We start from the raw sequence: 14429 nt of genomic DNA, 5'->3' as shown, positions 1-14429 counted from the left end.
TATTAAATTCCTCTTACACACGTTTAGTAAGAGGCTTACACCACTTTAAGGTAGTGGTGATGCAATCTGAGCACACTACACTTCCAACCACAGAACCTCTACACCTTGCTGTTAAAGCCAGTCAGAGGATCTACCTTTGCTGACTAAACATGTGTCACCTCAGTTCTTTCCCTGCCTTGTTGTCTTCCTAATTCTTTTCCTTTTACAGCCTAATTTCTTTTAATTTAGGAAATTTACTCCTGGGTTACCAGTCTGAATCTGCATCATCCTGGCAGCACAGCAGGAGGAGCTTTTTCTGGTTATAATGTGAGTTTTGTTTCACTTTAGGCCTTCCCTCCTGTAAGATGCTGGTCATTTGTGACTGGTTTGAAATTAAAACTCTGCTGGGAAATCCTAGAAGGGACTAATAACCATCAACCAGCTTCTAAAACAGTCTCATAAGCACTTTAGCTGTCTCTCCTCCTTAGACACCAGAGAAGCTTATGCTGAGATACCTACAAATCCCTCAGCACTAACTCTCCTTAAAACTTTTTTCCACTTCCTTCCAAAAGTGGGTGGTCAGTGCACTAACTTTCCTCAGCAGCTGACACATTTATGCCTTCCCTAATTAATGTTTGTTGGGGTTTTTTTAACTTTGGGTTTGTAAAATTGGCCTCACTTATATTTGTTGTGTCTCACACAAGGGTTGTTACGTGTGACCCACAAAACCTTGTGACATCACTGTTGTGTGGCACAATGTGCCCAGATCTGGGATGTCACTTCTCACCCACTTTCCCTTTAATCACTGTTTGAAGATGCACAACCTTAACTATAAACACAACACTTATTTTGTGTTCATTCCTTCCCTCAGTTCTCCATCACTGATTTCTCTGAGTGAGCCAATTGCAGCAGCCAGGAAAAACTGCAGATGAGAGTTAGCCCACAGATGAAAGCAAACAAGCAGGTCCTTTTCCCTCCTCAGTCTCTGGTGATTTTGTTGTATTTAACAGATAATTAATACATTTAAGCCAGAAGATGCTAATTTCTCTTGGCTGACTCCAACTTTACCTTTTTTCTTTTGGTGGAAAAAGGCCTCTGTCCTCAGAGCTCTGCACATCACAAAATAGGCAAGGCAGGTGGCAAGGTAAGGCTTCTTCAGGATTCTTGATTCTCCAAGGCTCCTCGAGATTTTCCAAAAAGACTAGAAGAACACAGAGAAATACTTGAATGAGGGTTAATCACATCCACATAAAGTAACCCCCTTCTTTACCAGCTGACACAAACTTGCAGAATTTTCCCCCTCTCCAATTCTAGGTAAATTCCTTCCCTTCAATACAAGTATTTTTGTGACTACTGGAATTAGTGACTTTGGTTTGGGATTCACTCCACTTAACCCCAAATATTAGTCATCAAAACACCTCTTTGAAATTAGGATTTAACAAATTCTAATTAATGTTAAAAATCTAGAAACTGCACTTACAGTTACAGATTTGTTTTAATCTCAATTTTTTTCATCTTGGCCCCCAAAAATCCAACTTTCCATGTTACTACTGCCTCATCACAGTAAGATTCTTGTAGAACTGTGGCATATGGAAGATGTATTTTGGGAGAATTTCCCAAGAGCAAAGTAGTTGTGTATTTTAATCCAACTTGGGAGTCACATGAGTAACCTGCAAGGTTTTCCTTGAGCAATAAAAGAAAGGGGTTTTTTTCCAACTTTTGGGAGAATTATGAAGGTTTTTAACAGAAGTCAGTGTTTGGTGCAAGGAAAAGAGAAAATGATGTAGGAAGCCTTTTCCCTTGCATTGTTGCACAGCTTTGGATCTTCCTGGAGTATAAAAGATGTATCATTTATTACTCAAGATACTGCTCAACTCCCCAAACATGCAGAATTTTCGTTGCATTTAGAGAATTAGTAGGAAAAAAAAAAAAGCATGGATCAAGACTTCCATCCCTGGTGTTCCAGGCCAGGCTGGACTGGGCTTGGAGCAGCCTTGTCCAGAGGAAGGTGTCCCTGCCCTCTGCCAGTTTAAAGCTACTCTTCCTTTTCCTGCCACTGTGGTTCCTGATGAAATGCAGCTGGCCATGATATTCTGCATAGAATCAGGACTTGAGACTTTGTTCTTTGTGTGTCTCTTCCAACTCAGGATATTCTATGGCTCTAATAAATTATTTATTACATCATAGGTTTTTTCTGTTTCAACGTAAGCACAGCTGTAATGAAAGTGAGTTTTGGAGCCTGGGCTTTAGTGCAGTTACAAAATCAAGAGTGAAAAGTGTACAACTGTGTCCATATTCCCCATCTGTGTGAATGAAATTACATTTTTCTCAGGAGTATCACTTGCAGCATTTCACACAGACAAGTGTACATTTTAAGCTTGTTCTCCCTTGAAATGTACAAATCGAAGTTTTGTTGCAAAATGTGGAATATGTAAAATTTCCTGAAGGGAGGATGTTCTTTGAAGTTTTGGGGAAGTTAAGAAAGCTTGGTAAGAAGGATGTACCAATGATTGTGGACACAAAGAATGCAGAATTCATGGGCCACGAGGCCATGTGACACAACTCCAAGATAAGGAAGACACTAATAAAGCCAATTCAGCAATTGTTGTGGAATCAGCTCCAACTGGGTTAAAGGTAATTAGGGCAGGGGCAGATCGTGACCACTGCTGGATCCAAAACACAACACCGAGCATGCAGATTATTCAACTTGTAGCCAATGACCACTAAGTCATTTGCTAAAATGTAGAAATAGTAAGAAATTTTGATAGTTGGTGTGCTGGCTCTGTGGATTTGCCACGCAGCACCTGTTTCTGCACAGAACTGTAAATAAATCAAATACCTCGACTGTGTGTGTGGATTAGCTTTTGTTCACCTGGTGCAAGAACTGTGAAAAATGCATGTATTTTATGATTGGCTTTTCGCAAATATTCAAATGAATATTGTATGTGTTGTGTTAGAAAGTAATGCTGTATTAATTCTCTTAAATAATGTGTTAAATATAGTTTTAGGTTATAAACATTGTTAAAATAGAAACGATGCTATGTAGGATACTTTTTTTAGAAGAAAGGACTCGCAGCGAGATAGCAGCCACAGGACACCTGAATCTTTCAGAGAAGAATTTATGGCCCTCTTATCAGAAGAAACGAACTTCTTCCTGCCTCGAAGGCGCTGTTAGGATTCGGAGGAAGAAGTTGACGATGACCAGACAGAATCCTGTATTTGAATGGAATTTATGCATCATGTATGAGGTGTATGAATATGCAACAGGCTGTTGTTTTTAAGGGTTAATCCTTTGTTAACGGGTGTCCTTTTTCGGGCTCGTGCTGCCCAGAAAAAGGTACCCGGACGTCCGTAACTCTTTGTATTTATTGTCTCATATTGTCCTAATTCAAATTGTCCAAATTATTACTACTCTAATTGTATTACTATTTTTATAACCATTTTATTACTATTAAACTTTTAAAGTTTTAAAAACAAGTGATTGGCGTTTTTAACAGAACCTATTTTGGCAACATTGTGTTCCTGCTTTATCTGCAGTGACCCACAAACCCCGGCGTGGGTTCATGAACGCCTCAGCAGCCACTGCGCATTTTGCAATACCATCAATCCTGAGCCAGGACAGCTCCCAGCCCAGCGATCGCCACTCGTGGAAGCTGCCGGGGCTGCACAGGGATCCCGCAGGCGGTGCCGTGCCCGTTTCCCTGGCAGATGGCGGGGCCGCAGCTCCCACGGCCGCTCCCTACAACCGCAGCTCGCACCGACCCCGCTGTGACCGCGCACGAGCCTCCTCACACGGCGGTTCCGGCGCCCCTCGCGCCGAGCACGGCCCGGATCAGCCTCTGCCTCAGCTGCTCGCGGCGGGGCCGGCGCTCAATGCCGTGAGCCGAGCGCGGAGCGGGCGCGCAGGGCGGCAGCAGGAGGAGGAGGAGGCGAGCGCTGTCCCTCAGGGCCCCGCAGCCGCCATGGCCGCCCCCGCCGCCTCCGCGCTGCCCCGGCCCCACTCCGCGGTCGCGTGTTCTCGCCCGCTCCCCGCGCGCTGATTGGCCGCGAGCGCCGCTCTCGCGAGACCCGCGCGCCTGCGGCCCGGCGGAGGCGGCGGAGGCCCCGCGTTCGTGCGTCGGAGCGGCCCCGGGCGCGCGCGGTAAGATGGCGGCGGGGGGGCCGCGCCGGCCTCGGGGCACGGCGGGAGCGGGGCCCTCACCCTGACCCGGACCCGCCAGCCCGCCCGGCGCTCGCCCGCCGCAGCTGCAGCGGAGGCGCCGGGCCTGTGGCGAGCGGGGCCCAGCGCTCCCGTGGCCCAGCGCCCCTGTGGCCCGCGCAGGGCCGGGCCGGGGCGGCGGGGGAAGCCGGGTCCGCGGCGAGCCGAGTCGGGCCGCAGCACCAGCGCGGGGCGGCGGGAGCCCCGTTCCCCCAGCGCGGCTGCGGAACGCGGGGCCGGGAGCGATCGGGGCCCGGGCGGGTCGTGCTCCCGCTATCGGAGTTGCCGGGCGCGGGGCGGCTTCGGCCGCGGGTTAGCGAAGGGAGAACCTGTTGGAAGCGGCTCGCGGTGAGGAGCCGCGCTGCCGCTCGTATTGTCTGACACGGCTGGCGGTGCCTGTTGCTGTTGTTGTGGCCGCCTGTCCTCCCCTTTCGCTGCCCCCGTGGTCGTGACTTGGAGGTAGAAATCATAAACGCGGCTTTGGTAAAATGCTGTGCCTGCCAATCCGAACAGAAATATTGTCTAGAAAAATAGTGGAGATAACGTTTTAGCAGCGCTGACAGGAGAACTTTCGGGGCAGCGAAGCTGAGCTGGTGTAAAGCTTTGAGTTGTACACTGGATAATACATCATTGACAATTTTGTAGCTGTGCAATATAGGGAGCTGTCCGAAGTTTTGGTGAAGATTTAAAGCAGATATTGTTTACGTAGGCATTGCTGTAAGTGTTTGTCACAGTCTTTCTGGGTGGCTGACAAACTGATTCGCTGGTTTCACACTGTGATGCTGCGTGTCCTGTGTAAATTCTATACAAGATTTTTATGGAGTGGATTTAAGAGTAAGTAGAAAAAGATGGTATTTGAATTTTTTAGTCTGAGAGTTCTGAAAGCAGCCTGGCAAATAGATATGGGAGAGTGCAGGAATGAGGAGGAAAAAAATGCAAAACTCTGGTTTAAGATAAAAGGGTCAGTTTTGGGTTATTTACTTAATAAAAAGGAACTCATAGAAAGCTCTAAAGATGGCAGTAACACAATTCTTACACACATTAAACTTATTTCTTCTGGAATCATGCTAAATGAGATGCTTTTCTTTCATAGTTGGAGTCCAGGATGAGTTATGCAGAAAAACCTGATGAAATCACGAAAGATGAATGGATGGAAAAGCTTAATAACTTACATATCCAGAGAGCAGACATGAACCGCCTTATCATGAACTACCTTGTCACAGGTAAAAACACCTGCTATTCCCTGGAGGCTCTTCATGTGTGTCACATACTTTATCAGTTTGGGGAAGAATATGGAACTGGATGGAGTGGAATTAAGGGCTGTGAGAACTTAGTCATTGCTGTTGGCTTCCCTTAGCAAAGCCCAACTGCTCTGGTGTTCTCTTAGCTGCAGACCAACAAAGAATCAGAGACTGAACAGTTCTCATGGAATACAGATGACATTTATGAGCCTGAACTCTTCTGCTAAATGATAGAGAAAACAGAGTGTTTTCTGCAATGCTGTAAACATGACCTGCTTCTCCGTGATGTCCTTTTTTGTGCCATTGAAACAGCTCAAGATAAGTTGCTGTTGTTAAATAACAGTCTGAAAGCTGCAAGAACAACTATCAGAAGCAAGTTTTTAACTGGGCAGAAAGATAAACTCTGAGAGGGCACTGTTGTCAAAATAATTTGAGACCAGAATATTAACCCCTTCAGCACACAGCCTGGCTTTGTACTTGGAGCAAGCCAAACCCCTGGGGAACTGTTGGTAGTAATTAGGTGCATGCCATCCCAGGAAGCTGTGCTAGGGTGGAGGTGTTTGTATCCATCTACACCCCTGTTTACACTGAGCATAGGGAAGCCTCTGGGTTGAAGGAAGAGCACTTTAGTGGGTGGTGTAAATCAAGTTTGTGTCTGTGAGCACAAGACCTGGGGTTTAAAAGAGCTGTTATAACCTTAAATACTACACAAGAAAGCAAAATTATATCTTCTTGTCTATCTTAGAAAAACTGCTGGATTTGTGTAAATAGATATGGGGCTGGAGGGCAAAGCAAAACCACCCACTTGAAAATGTGACTTTCACAATCTCATTTTGCAATAAGCACAGTGCTTTATTTAAGTATAAAACAGGCTTCCATGTTTAGAGGTATTGGACTACAAGTTGCTTCCCTGGAGAGTGAGCATACATGAATTCAGAATGAATTAAGCATTTACTCTAAAATGCCTATTGGATAAATGACTTCTTATATAGAGGAGAATTTTTCACAATTTTGGGTTAATCTTTAAACCCCCAAATTGCACAAGCAACACTCAAATGAAGCTGATATGTTTTCTTCTAAAGTGTTTAATGCAATACATTCTATGGGTAAAATGTTCTTATTTCAGAGGGCTTTAAAGAAGCAGCAGAGAAATTTCGGATGGAGTCTGGAATTGAACCCAGCGTGGATTTAGAGACTCTGGATGAAAGAATAAAAATCCGTGAGATGATCTTGAAAGGGCAGATCCAGGAAGCCATTGCATTGATAAACAGCCTTCATCCAGAGCTGCTGGATACCAACAGATATCTCTACTTTCATTTGCAGGTGAGGACAGGTGGCAGACTTTTATCTTTGTCTTAGAGTTTGCTGAGAGAATGGGAAAAGTAGTGAAGAAATTAAGGTTATGTTGGGAGGTTTGTGACTGAACATGGATGCAATTGTGGGTGTTCTTGGTATTTTTGGTAGCAATGGGAAACTTTGTGTCATGGTGCAGGAGCCACCATATACAATTATTAACATGAAAACTTGTAACAGCACCAGTGACCTGTGACTTAGCAGCTTCCAGTCGCTGTTGGCCTGAGTTCCTTTAGTAACCCATCTTCTCAAACCCTGTTACTCAAAAGCACCAAGTTCCCTATTTCAGTAGATTTTGCAGCCAAGTTGCTTCTCCTTGTCTCACACATTGAGAAGAATTGACCTCAAACTGTCAAATTACAGATTAGTATTTGTCTCAAATTACACACCAGTGTCTGAATCTTCCAGGCTTGCAATAGTGGAGATTTGTTAATTTGTTGGGCTAATATTGCTGTGTCTTTCGTGTGTAGCAACAGCACTTGATTGAACTGATTCGGCAGCGTGAGACTGAGGCAGCTCTGGAATTTGCTCAGACCCAATTAGCAGAACAAGGGGAGGAGAGCAGGGAATGCCTGACAGAAATGGAGCGCACGCTGGCTCTGCTTGCCTTTGATAATCCCGAAGAATCACCATTTGGAGACTTGCTGAACATGATGCAGCGACAGAAGGTAGTCCTTTCTCAAAGGGAACTGATGTCTTTTATGTGTATGTTATGAAAATAAAATCTAAATATTTTTGAAATGCTCAGAGGAAACTTATATAGTGATACGTGAAAGAACAGAAGTGTTTATTGAGTAAGATTTAAAAAATGGTGTTAATATATTCCAAATGTATTCAACTGCTTGGCTCTCTTCCTTCCTTTCTCCAGGCTTGTAGTCTGTGGAGCTTTGTCCTGGCCATTTCTGAGGAATTAGCACACTAGGTGTGATCTTCCCAGTGTCTGCCTGACTTTAGCAGTGTTAATTATGTGAAAACTGTCACTGAACTCCAGTTTTTCTTTTCCAGGTATGGAGTGAGGTTAATCAAGCTGTTCTAGACTATGAAAATCGTGAATCAACACCCAAGTTGGCAAAATTACTGAAACTACTACTGTGGGCTCAGAATGAGCTGGACCAGAAGAAAGTGAAATACCCCAAAATGACAGACCTCAGCAAGGGGACGATTGAAGAGCCCAAGTAAAATGTGTGCAGATGGACATCAAAAAATCTTAGTACTGCACAGTATACATTTATATCAGTCTGTGACTGAAATATTTTTACTACAGTACAGCACTCAATTCAGATTTTTCAATGAACATCTAATTTGAAGGGAGAAAAGTCCCTTTTAAATGCTGCAAAAACTGCATTGAAAGGCGCTGTATCTCTTTGGAAGTCTGACTTAGGCTATGCACTATAATACATTTTTAAAAAAAAAACAATTAAACAGGACAGGAAAAATAGCATTTTTAAAAGTACAGAACTCAAGCTTTCTAATTGGCTGCTGATGCCTAGTTTAGTGGCCAGTGAGTTAATATGGAGTTATATTGGCAACTCTTCAGTTTAACTGTCTCCTGTTTGAAATGTGTATATAGAACAGTGAATATTTTCTACCTTTAAGTTATAGCCAGATATACATTCCCCTTAAAAGTAACTGGTCAAGTTTTCATCTATAAACTTTGCAGTAAGGTCAACTTTTTGCTTAGGAAATAGTGTACAAACTTGTAAATCTTAATTTAAGGACTTTTGTTTTGGTTTTTTTTTCTTCCTTGTTTCTGACTTCTTGGTGCTTTATATGGTGAGAGCTATGTTCATAATGGATCAGTGACCCATCTTTTCAGGAGGAGTATTGATGGAAATAGGTTTTTTCTTAATATTCACAAATGACCAAAACGGCCCCAGAGGCATTTGAGGGTTTTTTTAACATGGGCCTTTCCCCCCTATGTTAAATTTGCAGCAATTCCAGGTGGCTACTACAGCTTTGAAGGCCCCTGGATGTCTGTAAGCTGAAAGATTCGTGTTAGGAAATCAAGTGGTGGGGAGAGATGCTTGTTGAAGCCTCTGATGCATCATCTTGTGCAGGATCTGCCTTCATGCTTGCTGAATAAGAATTGTAGTTTTAGAGCTACTTGGGCTGTTTTTATGCCTTGAGCTAAGCAAAGCAGGGCTGTCTAAAACCAGAAACTTGCATTTTGTCACTTCTTCCATACCTTTCTGAAGAGATGCAGTTCATCCTCATCTGTATTTGTTTACTGACTGTCCTCACTCCAGTTAGAACTATAGTTTTAATGTGAAGTCCAGACATTCAAGTCAACAAATTGTAATCTTCTGGGTATGGGATGTTCTGGTTGAGTGATTGCAGCGCTGCACACTGGTGTATACTCAGTGGTAGGAAGCACTAATCTTGCCAAATCTATCTCTAGATTTTTAGGTCTATAGATCAAGTTTTGCCAAGCACAGAGCAAGCTGATGAGTGAAACAGTTTAACATCATGAGACACTGGCAGTTGTCACACCAGTCCCATACTGTACATAATCTAGTCTTGTATGGTAGGTATTACCCTGTAGAATGAAACTTAGTTTTCACTTAATTTTACTGGAATACTTAATGCATTAAACTGTATAAAGCTTTGCAGATACACCTGGCTTAGGGGAACTAACAAAACCTGTTACTGATTGCATTACTGTGAACACTGTTTACTTGTGTAGCTATTTTGGGGGGGAAGCCATTGTTTGTTAAGCAGCTGTGAGAGATGCAGAGCACCAAGGTTAAGCGAGATGATGGATGTAACAAAATAATTTGTTCCCATTTCTTCCTGATTGTTCTGTTCTCCACTTTGAGGCATTTGTGGTAGGGCGGTCTTCAAGTTTATGTATAACAAACAAGCTATCAGTAGCCCCCCAGCTACAGCAGCAGTTTGGCTTTCCTTCACCCAGGTTGGTTATTCTAACACCAAACTTTTAACAGTTGTGGGTTTGGTTGTTTTGGGGTTTTTTTAATTTTTTTTTTTTTTTTTAATCGGTTGATGTCTGAAAACCATGTATAACTTTTAGTTTGTGAGAAACTGTATGGTTAATGTAACTTTGTTTAATAACAAACTGCAGAAACAAAACTGGAATAGCTCTAATTTCTTCATGTAGAATTGATCAGCTTTTCCTCTCTGTTCTGACACTTGTGTTGTTGAATCTTCTGTACAGCTTCTCCCGGGTGAAGTGGAAAGTGGTGCGGTTTTGTGGCATGATGAGCATTTTTCTCCATGAGAAATGCAGTATTACAGCCCTGGGTGAGAAGTTCACTGTCCTCCTAGAACGCTACCTTAATTCCATAGAGTATTTGGGCAATGATTGAGCATAGATTACTTGAATTTCCACTAGCTTGTTGGTTTTTTCCATTAAAAAAAATAAACACGTTTTTAAGGGGGTTAATATAAAATTAGTCTAGAACTATTTCACTTTGTTTTTATGAACATGCCACATTGATAAGCAGCTTTAATCTGTAAAGTTTTTGGTAACTGCAAGAAGATACTCGAAAGCTATGCATTTTAGAGAAAGCATAAAGGTAGTGATATTGGTACTTCTAAGGATCTTTATATTAGTGTATATAAAATAGTTTGCATATACAAATATAATATATAATCTGTTTGAAATATTCTTGAATGGTAGGGGCTGTGAAACATATTATAATTTATGGAAATATTGTACACAGTAAACAGATGTCTCAGTACACAAATGAATTTTTGTCATATGCATGAGAAGTGTCTTATTTGGTGACTACTAATGAATGGGCTTTTGTTAACCCATTTTTGTTAGATAACCACTTTAACAAATACTATTAAATGCCACTTTGATCAGTTTGCTTTAGTGTAAAAATACGTATTTTGTTCCACTGAATTTAGGACAATATGAAAATAACTTTTGTAAGAAGATTTGTTCCAAACCCAATGTTGGCAGACAGATATGGTCCTTAGAGGTGGTGCACTTTTCCTCCCCCAGCCTTGCCTTGGTGAAAGCAAATAAGATATTTTCATTCATGCTATGGATGTGGAGAAGCTGGATTGTAAAATATCCTGTCTTACACCTCTGCAGAAAGGCTGCAGAGCAAGTGTGTTTGATTAGGCTACAAATCTCCCTCCTTTTCCCAAAGCCATCACCTCCCTGTAACTGTCTTTGCTGTTCCCATGTTTTGTTTCTGCCTGTCAAACCTAAGCTGAGCTGTGGCTGCTTCTGTTGTACAAAGGAGGGATTTTTGGAAGGGTGGGGGTTCACAGACTTTCCTGAAGATGAAGTTGTGGTGGTAGTTTAAGAAACACTTACTGAACTGTTTAATTTCATATGGTTGGAAAAGCAGAGGCTGCTGCCCAGAAACTTAACAGCAGAATTTTGAGTAAAGAATTTCCTCTCAAGACTTTTGAAGAGGCAAACATACACCTTTAAGCCAGATGAAGTACCTCTCTCTCTCTTTAAGATGATTTCATTGAAACACTTTCAGCTTCTTCTACCCACATTAAAAGAAAAATTAAAAAGAATTCTGCTTCCTTTCCACTCCTTGTAAATACAGGAAAAGCCACTACATTATTCCAGGGTGATTTTATTGTTTTTAATTTGTAAAATTTATGCTTTGTATGCTTGAGTATAAGCTTAAAGGCATTACTTTAAAAAATCCTTGACTAGCTGAGTGTTGTTCGACTTATTTCAAAACCACCTTGTGTCCAAGTGGGTTGCAAAGCTCATTAAATGGAGTTGGATCCCTGTGTGTTGTGTCTTCACGGGAAATGGGGCTGCTGCTGTCAGCCACGGCTGCCAGCATCCTTGAGAGCCAGAATAGAACAGGATATGGAGTCCTGCTTGCCCTAAATCTGCCCTGAGGCTGCAGGTTCTGACCTGCACTGTAGCTCTCTCTTCCCTCCAGAAGCGACACCGTGTCAGGAATTGTTTCTGCTCTGCTGTCCTTAACAAAAAGGGATGAGGAGGGTTTGTAGCTTTTGTGTGAGATGGTGTCCCCAGCCCTGCTCGCTGCTGGGTGTGCTCAGCTGAGCACAGACAGAGCACAGAGCTCATGAACAGCACCCTCAGAAGGATTTGTACTTCTCCATGGGCACCTCAAGGTGCTACAAACTATTTTTATTCCTTTCTGCTCCCCTTCTGCCTTCACCTGGTTAAGTTAAGCACAAAGTTGGTCAAACCACTGGTGGGCTGTGTATTGATGCTTTCAGGCACCTCAGACCAGAAAGCCCTTTGTGTTCTGTCATGCTCTTCATGAGGATTACAACATGATTCCAACACTATCCTGCTACCTTATCTCATTTGGATGAGTTGCTGCACGCAAGTTGCTGTTCATTTACAAGCAGGCTCAATTTGCCAACTTCTCTGATAATTTGCTTTTTTTCAGTGTATTGCTGCTTAGTAAGTTTGCTAAATTGGATTATGTAGCAGTAGAAGCCCACGTGTGTTTTCTCTATTGTATGGAGAAGTTGCATTGAAACTGCTGGGTTAGGGAACTCTCAAGCTGCAGTCACTGTCCTTTCAGGAGACAACAATTGTCCTTCATGGAATGTATGAGCCTTTTGCTCCATTCTTACCCTTTCAGGAATTGATCCTAATCTGTGCTTAACTTCATAAAATCTTCAAATAATTCAACCATTGTATGGGTGAACTACAGGGATAGTAAATGTCAGGTCAAACATTAACCCAATAATCTTTTGTTTGGTTTAACCTTTTGACAGATTAAGCTGAACACAGGAAAAATGAGAGGAGGTTGTGTTCTTGTGTAAGATTATTTTCTTTAGTCAGCACCTGTCCTCCGAGCTGATTCCATTTGTCATTTAATCAGCTTGGTGGGAGGTTTGCCTATAGAAAATCATACAGCAATAGAAAGAATGATGTCTGTGTATTTACTCTTTAAATCTATTTATGTGAATGTGATGGATGTTGCACTCAAACACTTTCAAGTGCAGCTGGTTTGGACAGTGAAAGTAGCTTCTTATCTGAGAGGCAGATTAGTCAAGCTCCTAATTGAAGAGGTGGCTCTTAGCATGACAAGGAAAGGAACAAAAGAGTACAAAAATGATGAAAATTTGTGCTTGATTTCCAACTCAACTACTAACTCACTGACGGTATGATTCATTGTTGCAGTGTCAGTGTGTGCACCCCTCAGCGGTGAGACTGAGCACAGGATCCCTCATACCTGGCCATGAGTTCATAAGTTTTCTGCATCTGTGGTTACACTACCATGCCCAAGGTTCTTCAGTTCTTTCCTGAGCTTATTGCATGGATTTCACTTCTGTAGTTACATCAGAGCCCATCTCCCCTCCTGCCTCGAGTTAACTAAACTCCAAACATACATACAATTTAAGAAACCCAAAATACATTGTCAGTGGTTTACGTTTTTGGCTGCAATTTGCCAGGACTTGGCTCCCTCTTCTGGAAAAGGGGGCAGTAGCAGAGTGAATAAAAATACTTCATAGTTTCATTTCCTGCCCAAATAAAGGGAGGAAAGCCTACAACTAAATGAAAGCTAAAGTGGTTACTACACGTGGTTCCCCTCAGTCTCTACTTGCAGCAAAGCTCGTTGTATTTGTGTTCTCTGTGTGCAGCAGGTCTGTGTGACTGTGCCTGACTTTGCCACAGGCCTTTTGGGGAAGATCTCTTCTGAGGAAGAAATAAAAGCAAAGGATGAAGTATGACTTGATGATTTTTACTTTTTCAGCAACCTCCTCTGTGAAGCTGTCTTTGGTCTGTATTTCACCTTTTTGCTACTTCACTCTCAAAGGTTCAGCTCAATAATAGCGTTTTGCCTCCTGATTTATATAGCAAACTGTTCATCAGGGGCCTGCCAAGGGATTCATGCTGGGAGAAGGATATTTGAATTACCTAGATATTAGTCCACTAAAGGCTTCATTCCACCAAGGACCGAGAGGTTTCTGGCTGCAGGAATAGCTGACAGGAGGTGTCTGCCCTGCACCTGCGCGTTTTGGTGCAGCCCAGCAGCCCTGGTACCTTTCCCAGGGGCCATGCACGACCTTGCTCAGGCTGTGCGGGAGCTCCTCCATCCTTTGCTCACCCCAAGTTTTCCCGTTCCAGCTTCCAGGCTGCAGTCGGCCACAGCATCACCTGAACGATGCCTCAACAAGGCTCCTCCAGCCTGCTCGTTCATGATCTTTAAGTGAGTCACGAGTCCCTTTGTTGCGGACTGAGATAAGCATCATTTCAATTATTTATTTCCACAAAGGAGTTTGATTATCTCTTTCAGATACAGCAAGGCAGCGCCTCTATCCAACAGACATAAATCAAGCTGTAACACCACTCATTCCTATTTAGTTTATCTTCGGAAGCGAATGTTATATTCACTTCTAATCCTTAAAAAGCAGAAGCAGCAGAGACTTTTCTGCCGGCAAACCCATGAGAGCAGCGGGAGCAGGGAGCGATTCCCTGCTCAGGTACGGGAGCAGAAGGACAGACCCCGCTCCGTCCCCTCTTTCCGTGCCCTGGCTGTGCCCGCTGGGGGTGTCAGCAATGACCGGAGCAGAGAGAACGAGCGGAGCCCCGCGGTTCGCCGGGGCCGGCACCTGCCCCTCCGGAGCCCTCCGGTTCCGCGGCTGCCGGGGCTGGCAGAGCGGCACCGGCACCGGGCCGGGCGGGACTTCCCGGCGCGGCGGGCGGGGGCGGCGGGAGGCGCTGACACGTG

The 14429-nt window shown here is 43.5% G+C and overlaps 1 protein-coding gene across 3 annotated transcripts; it reads left to right on the top strand.

Moving 5' to 3' along the window:
- Positions 1-3964: 3964 nt before the first annotated feature.
- Positions 3965-11496, top strand: GID8 (GID complex subunit 8 homolog). 3 transcript variants are annotated; one of them, XM_054644169.2, is made up of 5 exons: positions 3965-4120; positions 5271-5400; positions 6545-6741; positions 7242-7439; positions 7777-11496. In XM_054644169.2, exons 2-5 carry the CDS (start codon positions 5283-5285, stop codon positions 7948-7950), a joined length of 687 nt encoding a protein of 228 aa, XP_054500144.1. In that variant the 5' UTR covers positions 3965-4120; positions 5271-5282; the 3' UTR covers positions 7951-11496. The 3 variants fall into 3 exon arrangements, with proteins under 3 accessions (XP_054500144.1, XP_054500146.1, XP_054500145.1); XM_054644171.2 differs by lacking the exon at positions 3965-4120 and adding an exon at positions 4137-4525; XM_054644170.2 differs by lacking the exon at positions 3965-4120 and adding an exon at positions 4137-4636.
- Positions 11497-14429: the final 2933 nt, after the last annotated feature.

Source organism: Agelaius phoeniceus, chromosome 17, assembly GCF_051311805.1.
Source record: "Agelaius phoeniceus isolate bAgePho1 chromosome 17, bAgePho1.hap1, whole genome shotgun sequence".
In the NCBI taxonomy this organism is placed as follows: Eukaryota; Metazoa; Chordata; class Aves; order Passeriformes; family Icteridae; genus Agelaius; species Agelaius phoeniceus.
This window is presented reverse-complemented; position numbering and strand designations above follow the sequence as displayed.

Excerpts from the sequence above, each read along its gene's own strand:
- GID8 (XM_054644169.2), top strand. The coding sequence starts at position 5,283 with ATGAGTTATGCAGAAAAACCTGATGAAATCACGAAAGATGAATGGATG. Across the intron at positions 6,742-7,241 it reads ATCTCTACTTTCATTTGCAG|CAACAGCACTTGATTGAACT; the intron begins GTGAGGACAGGT and ends TTTCGTGTGTAG. Across the intron at positions 7,440-7,776 it reads ACATGATGCAGCGACAGAAG|GTATGGAGTGAGGTTAATCA; the intron begins GTAGTCCTTTCT and ends TTTCTTTTCCAG.